Source organism: Sinocyclocheilus grahami, unplaced genomic scaffold (genome assembly GCF_001515645.1).
Source record: "Sinocyclocheilus grahami isolate Dianchi unplaced genomic scaffold, SAMN03320097.WGS_v1.1 scaffold2.1, whole genome shotgun sequence".
NCBI lineage: Eukaryota > Metazoa > Chordata > Actinopteri > Cypriniformes > Cyprinidae > Sinocyclocheilus > Sinocyclocheilus grahami.
Genome location: NW_015505181.1, coordinates 349,649 through 358,223, shown reverse-complemented (window position 1 = coordinate 358,223; position 8,575 = coordinate 349,649). Strand labels below are relative to the sequence as shown.

General features: G+C 37.4%; 1 protein-coding gene and 1 long non-coding RNA gene across 3 annotated transcripts; one reads left to right on the top strand and one right to left on the bottom strand.

Annotated features, from left to right (window-relative positions):
- Nucleotides 1–115: 115 nt before the first annotated feature.
- On the bottom strand, nt 116–1,480 carry LOC107599533 (uncharacterized). 2 transcript variants are annotated; one of them, XR_001610675.1, is made up of 3 exons: nt 941–1,027; nt 677–711; nt 116–472 (listed from the first exon to the last, which is right to left on the bottom strand). It is a non-coding gene; the product is annotated as an uncharacterized lncRNA (long non-coding RNA). The 2 variants fall into 2 exon arrangements; XR_001610674.1 differs by having other exon boundaries at nt 677–1,480.
- Nucleotides 1,481–2,836: 1,356 nt separating this feature from the next.
- On the top strand, nt 2,837–5,194 carry LOC107598965 (red-sensitive opsin). Its single transcript, XM_016290452.1, has 6 exons — nt 2,837–3,060; nt 3,369–3,665; nt 3,762–3,930; nt 4,096–4,261; nt 4,344–4,583; nt 4,671–5,194. The coding sequence occupies exons 1-6, from the start codon at nt 2,958–2,960 to the stop codon at nt 4,767–4,769; spliced, it is 1,074 nt and encodes a 357-aa protein (XP_016145938.1). The 5' UTR covers nt 2,837–2,957; the 3' UTR covers nt 4,770–5,194.
- Nucleotides 5,195–8,575: the final 3,381 nt, after the last annotated feature.

Here is an 8,575-nt window from a genome sequence, read left to right as displayed (position 1 = left end):
TGAGGCCTCTACTTCATCTCAGGTCACCCAGGTCTCCTCTGTTGCACCAGAGAAATAAACCCATTTTTAATGTAACCTCCTCCTGTGGAAAGAACCACTTTGGCAGTGAAAAACAATTTTACAGTGATTGTAAATAATAAACATAGACACAATAGGAATTTTTGTAACTTGGTCTTGGCTTGCTGAACCAGTAGAATTAGTAGAAATTCATTATTATCATTAAAAATGTACAATAAATGCAAAGAAAGAAAGAATTGTGTTGTTAAATGTAGCAGTTGAAGAGTATATATATTTAATATATAGTTTATATATTAAATATGTTACATTGGTCTTATTTCTTCCTGTTTCAAACAGACCACACCATTTTACCACAGCTAAAACATGAAAACAGAGAAGTATCTCATATGTCTGGTTGTAATCAAGTCTGTAGCCCTTCAGTTATGATTAATGGAGTAGCACATCCAAAGATGGTCTGAAAAATAAAGTTAGACAGAGTTTTATCCAGTATGCAAAAGTGCTTTGCACTGAATTGCTGCACTAATATTTAATCATTTTTAATTATTGCACTGATAAGCAATAATGAGAATGTATGTACAGTGGACTTCAATGTGTCTTTAGATTTTAAGAAAAAATGTCATTGCTCAGGTCTTTGATTTGTGTATGCATGCTTACTCACCTTAACTTCTGGTACTTCATCCGATAAGTAGATCACTTCCAAATCAAGAGAAAAGTGCAAAGAAAGAATATGAAGTGAGCTTTTGTCATTTTCAATCCAGCCTAACACAATCAAATCAAGAACAAGATCAACTTGATAGTTCATCTAGAAATTAAACCACAAATGATGTTAGAGAAACAATGAGCAGTGAAAGCAAAGTTTTGCCCATGTTAGATTAACATCTATTATATGGATTAATTTCATTCAAATGTATTTTTTAAATACCGTGAATATAGCAGCTGTCCAATGGCAGGCCATGTGAGACCAAACTGTGCTAATCTTGAGCTTTCGTTGAGAATTCAGTTGTATATCCGAGTTCTGCTAGTAGTGAACTTTTGCCAATCACGAATAGTTCAGAACTAGCGGAATTCCAGACATACGACTGACTGAGTGCTGCCCCATGATACTTTCTGATCCATCTGTTTCTGAAAAACATCCTTTTCAACTACATCACTGAATATCTGTGAGTTACACTGTGATAGCAAAAAAACATCACAATAGTGACGCATGATTCTCAATCCCACCAAAGCATAGATATTAAGTCCACTTTAAAAGAAAGTGTAAAAGATCATAATGAACAAATACCTGGCAGTTCTTAGCAATTTCTCATTTGCCAAAAACAAGGAAACAACTGATAGTGTAAAAAGAAAAAAAAAGTTTACAGACTGCTGTTGTCTTCATGTTGGCTCCATCCTCATCCTGGCTTGGTCTGTTCACATCCTAGCATTCACTTCCTCCTGCTCCACTTTGCCACAATAGAAGGAGAAACAGATGACTGAAAAAAACAGAAAGAAAGAAAACGCCTATCGTCAGAAACGGGGAGAGATTAAAACTGACCTCATCAAGATTTTCAGATAAACCCTGCTTTCCCTAAACTGAACCATCAATCCATTGGGATTAGGAAGGTTTGGGCTGCATCCTTGTCAATACCAATTAAGATTCCTTGTGGAGGGTACCTGGGTACCCCAGTTGTCCCAATAAGCTGATTTGGAACTTGGACTGTAACCTAGATGTCTGACTTACAGTAACCCTGCACAAAACATGATGATTACGATTGAAATTGAATTTGTTTTAAATTGGCATGAGAGAGTAAAGATTTAAGTGTTGTTAAATGTATGGCACAGTGTTTACAACGACATTGATATCATTGAGGAAATTTTCCTGTCCTTTATAAAGACTTAAATATACTCTGTAAAGTCTTTAGTAAAGTTGTGCAATCATTTTAACATTATTTACAATTGTTGAAATTAAGTGAACCTTCAGTTTTGAAATGGCCTGAAATTTTGAAATTAAAAGCTTTGAAATGAAAGCTTCTTTAATGATATTAATATCTTCAGAACCACATTCGCCTAAAGAACATTTATATGCTGAAATGTTGCATGTGTGGAATATTATAGAACTGAAGCTATGTAATATATTCTATTTAACTATGCCATATATAATGTATGAATATGCAAATGTGTAGTATTTGTGCAACGTACCATATAATGCAATCTACATCTTACAATAATGTAAAAAGTTCTTTACTCCTGCAATAGACACCAGAGGCCATTATATATAAAAATATTTTTAAAAAAGCTAACTCTAGAATCCTCTTTTATTTGTTAACCTTTAACTTAATTTTTTATTGTAAAATGCAAAATGCAACCTTTCTATTATAGCTCAATTTTTTGAAACCTAAAATGCAGAATTCTACTTAGCACCGGAAAGGATTCTGTTATTTTTAGCCAGAGTACTCTAATGCTATTTTGTTTCAGAAAGTGACATCTGTTTCAATTATTTGCAATATAATTTTATGCATGTTTAATAAAAGTCATTCTTGACACACTGTCCAAGAAGCTTCAGTCAAGTGCAAAAGTGACCTGTGACCTAAACTTAAAACTTAGAAAGCATCAAAGGGCGCTGTCACCGTATAATCACTCCTGGCTCGGTCATGCCAAATGTCACCGCACACTGTTTTGGTTTACCTGTGATGGCTTCAACAATCCTAGGAAGGAACAGTAGCTTAGGCCTCCTATAAGCCTAATGAATGAGTCTTTGTTCTGCTCCTGTTTTGACCTAAAAAATTCTTCACCCTGTAAGCCAGGGCATCCTCTTTTTTCGCATATAAAAGAACTTTGACAGGAGCCCAAAGTCTGTCGGTGCGAGTCGGCCAGAGACAGCAGATAGTAGAAGCACAAAGGCCCAGACCTTTACAACAGCTAAATAACTACAGGTTTGGGCTATACAACAACCTCCAAAAATGGCAGAGCAGTGGGGAGATGCAATCTTCGCAGCCAGGCGAAGGGGAGATGAAACGACGAGGGAATCGATGTTTGTATATACCAACAGCAATAACACCAAGGGTAAGTCTTTAGTAATTTTTTTCTGTATTAAAAAAAAAAAAACCATAGCTATTCTGTTAATATGATAAAGCCACGTGAAAGTCTTTTTGGGCTTTAAGTTGTTTCTGAACAGCAAAGAAAGAAGACAGAAAACTTTGGTAGTCATAGTCTTAAACTTCAAATGTTTTTTTTTGACCTGCCAGAAGGATCATACATTTTTCAGACTAATAAATAACAAGCTTTAGAAAAATGATAGTTGGTTGCAATGGCTGTCAAGTAAGAACTCTTTCAAGGTGGTGATATTACTGCTCTTTATTTCTCATTTCCAGATCCGTTTGAGGGACCCAACTACCACATTGCCCCTCGATGGGTGTACAACTTAGCAACAGTATGGATGTTCTTTGTGGTCGTTGCCTCGACCTTCACCAATGGCCTGGTGTTGGTGGCCACAGCCAAATTTAAGAAGCTCCGTCACCCTCTTAACTGGATCCTGGTCAACCTTGCTTTAGCTGATCTAGGAGAGACTCTTTTGGCCAGCACCATCAGTGTCATCAACCAGTTTTTTGGCTACTTTATCCTCGGACATCCCATGTGTATTTTTGAGGGATACACCGTGTCTGTATGTGGTAAGTTACTGCCCAAAGACATCATTATTCACAATTAAATAACAACTGCAGAAAAATGCATTAGAAAAAAAGTTTAATATGGATAACAATCAATAGGTATCGCTGGTCTGTGGTCTTTGACTGTCATCTCTTGGGAAAGATGGGTGGTTGTCTGCAAACCATTTGGAAATGTCAAGTTTGATGCTAAATGGGCATCTGCTGGTATCATCTTCTCCTGGGTTTGGCCTATTTTCTGGTGTGCACCTCCCATCTTTGGCTGGAGCAGGTAAAGTCCATTATTAAATGATCAAAATGAAGACATTTGACAGCTACATAGATGTATATCTTAGTAATTCAACATAAAATGATTGAATTCTTTGGCTTATAATACAAGCATATAAGTTCCACACAAGAATAAATGTGAATCTTCATATCCATTATTTTCTCACAGATACTGGCCTCACGGTTTGAAGACCTCCTGCGGCCCTGATGTCTTCAGTGGAAGCGAGGACCCCGGTGTTCAGTCCTACATGATTATCCTGATGATCACCTGCTGTATCATCCCTTTGGCCATTATCATTCTCTGCTATATTGCTGTGTGGCTGGCCATTCGTGCTGTAAGTTGTCTCTTGGACTGGTTTCAAAATTTTATTCCAGTTTGTAAAAAGCCATTAAGCATCTGCCATTTCTTGTTAACAGGTCGCCCAGCAGCAGAAGGATTCTGAGTCCACACAGAAAGCAGAGAAGGAAGTGTCCAGAATGGTGGTTGTCATGATCCTGGCCTACTGTGTTTGCTGGGGACCTTACACGTTCTTCGCTTGCTTTGCAGCTGCAAACCCAGGCTATGCCTTCCACCCACTGGCAGCAGCCATGCCTGCCTACTTTGCCAAGAGCGCCACCATCTACAACCCCATCATTTATGTCTTCATGAACCGACAAGTAAGCCAGTGCTGTTTAACGGAGCTCAAACCTTGAGCACATTGAAAAAACATTCGCTAAATAATCCTGATATCTCTTTCTTTGCAGTTCCGTGTATGCATAATGCAGCTCTTTGGCAAGAAGGTGGATGATGGCTCTGAGGTGTCCACATCCAAGACAGAAGTGTCCTCTGTGGCTCCTGCATAAATTGCACACCAGATCTCAGAGCAAACCTCTTGAGTCAGACATGGGGAAAAAAAGATGAAAATGGGACTTTTTATATTCCTTGTTTAGCCTCACCGTATCTTGACGATTCTGCTTCCAGATATTTCCCTTGGAGTGATGGGGAATATCTTGTTGCATGACAGTGTGTGTTAACATTACTTTCTCAATGGCCCTGTGACTTAGGATCCACAGGAATGATGTTACAGTTTTTATGGTAAGCATTTGTCACACTGTTATTTGTCCACTGGCTATTCAGAAGGTTGTGCGCCTATATATAGCACCTCTTTGTGGGAAAGTGACACTCAGTGTGGATTAACTAACAGTGAAAAGTAATCGCCTCATTCTAATGTATAATTCTGCTGGACTGATGTTCAGTGGCAATGTAATAATGTCTCTTTAAGTTTAATTTTGTAGCCATCTTGCAAGAAAACAAAAATGACAAAAAAAAAGTTTGATAGATAGATGCCTGTCTATTTTTTTTTTTTGATGAAAATAAAAAAGCAGCAAAACAAATATTTTGTTTTTTTTGAGTCTTTCATATATTCCCCTGGCATTACATTTTTTTAATACAGTTTAATACAAAGTCCACTTAAAGGAAAATAACTTTCACTTCAATATGTTTTGTTGTGCTAGACAGGATTTAAAGCTTAAAGGTCACTAGAAGACTGCAAATAAGAGCAAGCCAATTGCATTTCCTCTATTTAAGCCTAAGGGGGCTAAGCAATTTCAATTGGAACGTGACACTAAAAGCACTTCTTATCTAAGGAAGATTAACCTCAAATTGAGGTCTATAACCTTTTTGATTCTGAGTATCCATGTGCCCCTGTGTGCGTGGGTGCAAATGTATGTGTGGATGTGTGTTTTCATATAAGGTCATGGACGGCAGTTAAGGCCCATAATTTTAACATGCAGATTTGGGTGCATGTCCTGCCAGTCTGCCAGTTTGTTGGTTGTGATTTTAACTACAAAAGGAGAAATAAAGGGCAAAGTAGGGGCCAGCCACCAACTCAGGGAGAGAAGAATCCTGTATCAGGTACAACCACTGCAATATTTACTATTTTTGGTCACATTCATTGAAAATGACTCTGAAAAAATGTCAGAGTGGCCAATATGGCCTATGGTGCCAGACAACAAGGGGTACAGCAGCAATAACACAAGGGGTACTTTACAACTTGATCTTCAGGTCACAGCTGGAATTCTGTACATTATGAACAAGTAGAAGTGGAAGATTGAATAATAATGTCTCATCAGTTCACAGATCCATTAGAGAGAGCCAACTATCAATAGGAAATGAGTTTTGAACTGAATATTCAGGCTTAAAGTTGGAATAGTCTTGACTGCACATTTGTAGCTAACACTTCTCTGAAGAAAACAAAAAACGGTTTACTGTCCTGGGAAATATTGAACTCAAGTTGAATTTGCATTAAAATTTAGCTTGAATGTCATTCAAATATTTTATGAAATTTCTCATATGCACGCATTCTAAAAGATGTAATAAATGTTCAAAAACAGGTCCAATGAATAATGTTGTTGTTGTTGTTGTAATCATCACAGAGCTTTTTGTTTTGTAGATGCATTTGCAAAAAAAAAAAAAAGGTAATATTGTTTCATTGTTTTATGAAGAAGAAAATCATGCAGCAAAATGATGCATTGTAGTCAATATTTTAGTTGTCTGAACTATTCACAAATTGTTAGTAGAATCAGTCAATGCTTGTTTATTTTTCCTCATCTCAGTATCATGATTATTTCAGCCCACTGTACAGGGAACAGCTCAGATCAGAATCCATGTAAAGTTGTTTTGCAGATGAGCTAAAAGAAGAGAAATAAAAGATGAACCACTTTAATGATGCTCTTCAAGAATGAATAGCTCGCTTTTTAACTTAAAAGATAACTGCACTTTGGATCTCCTGAACTTATGGAAATCTAAGAATTTCTCAAAAAGTATATTGCAATGGTTTTATAAAGGATAAATGAAGAACACATGAAGCCAGGTAACATCTTGTAATCTCACATAAGCTCTATTCAACATCAAGCGGATAGAAGAGTTCACCTAGACTGGCCAGTAAAGTCCCGACTTTTATAGGAAGCTTATATGACGGAACTCATTAGGTTAAAACACTGTTGAGTGTATTTGTGTACATGAGGGCATTTGTGTGAGCGTAGAGGGGCTTGTGTGACTGTGTTGTGGATTCTGCTCATGTGCATGTGTATTTGTTTGAGCTAGAACAACAATGTCGAGTCAGTTACTAGTTATGGCGGGGAAATCCTGTTTTAATGGGAATGCTTTTGATACTAATTATAACTGAGAAAGAATCAAACAAATCTAAAACAAAAACAAACAATTCAGGTACTTTTTAATGTACCTGTGTTCAGGACTGTATTTTAGACTTTGAATCATATTATGTGTAATCTGCCAGGACGATTATTGTTTTCTCATTAACCTTGAATGGATTTCTAAGTGGGTTTTGGAGGGACATCATGCCACATTGTAAGAAATTACACATTTATTAAAGTTAAAGTCTGGTTTTAACTATCACGTTTTACTAGTAAGTACAGTGGAGATCAAAATTAGAAAACAACCTGCTATTTCCTAAATTTCAAGGTCACTGCTCAGTCCTATTTGAAGTTATCCTAACAGGAGTAGAAGGGCAGTTTTTTAAGGATATTTCATAAATTAATTGTATTCTGAACCACAGTATATATAACAATCTTAAATTAGATATTTGAAAAAGAACTCTGATCAAAATTAGAAAACACAGATACTATTTATCTATAATTTCCTTAAATATATGACAAACCCCATTTAACTGGCAGCATTCCTCTAATTTAAACCCTGCGACAGGAGGTTGTCCAGATAAAGGCCAAAGGGATGACCCTTTCAGCCACTGCAAGAGAAGCAGGTCATTCCAAATCAGTGATTTCTTGAATATTGCAGCTTTATGCCGACACTAATTCATTCAAATCCCCCAAAAGGCTGGTCGTCCACGTAAGACAAATGCCTGAGAAGACAGGATAATGTGGAGACTCTGAATGGGGAATCAGTTCAACACTGCAGATGAAATTGCTCGCCAGTTCAGTGCTGAACAGGGTAAGGAACTGTCTTGGCACGTTTAAGAGAAGTCCGACTGAAAGCGCACTCTGCAGTGACCAAGCCTCTCATTAGAAGAAAGAATCAAAAGGCTAGGCTCACCTTTGCTGAGGAGCATGTTGTGTGGAGAGAGGAGAACTGGTCTAAAGTTCACTTTAGTAATGAGAGCAAGTTGAATGCAAATATTTATCTGAACCTCCTTCAGCAACATGCAGTTCCTTCCCTGCAAGCATCTACCATTCAGCCTGCAATTTTCATGCAAGACAATGCCACCGTCACACTGAGAAACGGGTAAAGCAGTTCCTTGAAAAACACTGAAATAATGAAATGGCCGGCCCAGAGTCCTGATCTAAACCCAACTGAAAATCTCTGGAAAATACTTTTAACTATGGAAGAGAGTGGAAGAAGAGTGAACCAAGATCACACCAGCACAGTGTGAGATACTAGTGATGTCCTGTGGCTGCAGATGTGCAGAAGTCACTCAAAGCAGGGGCCTCTACAATTCCTACTGAATTCTGACAGCTGTAACCCTCCAAAATTGTAGTTGTAATCATCTTTCGTGCTACAGTGGTTTCTGTTCTCTAATTCTGATCACTGTGTTTTCCACAAAATAAAGGTTTTTGTTGAAATGCCTTGGATATTTTGTCAAACATGTTAGTAGAACAGTGGTATACCTACAGCTAATATTCCTTCAAATTTT

Excerpts from the sequence above, each read along its gene's own strand:
- LOC107598965 (XM_016290452.1), top strand. The coding sequence starts at position 2,958 with ATGGCAGAGCAGTGGGGAGATGCAATCTTCGCAGCCAGGCGAAGGGGA. Across the intron at positions 3,061-3,368 it reads CAACAGCAATAACACCAAGG|ATCCGTTTGAGGGACCCAAC; the intron begins GTAAGTCTTTAG and ends TCTCATTTCCAG. Across the intron at positions 4,262-4,343 it reads TGTGGCTGGCCATTCGTGCT|GTCGCCCAGCAGCAGAAGGA; the intron begins GTAAGTTGTCTC and ends TCTTGTTAACAG.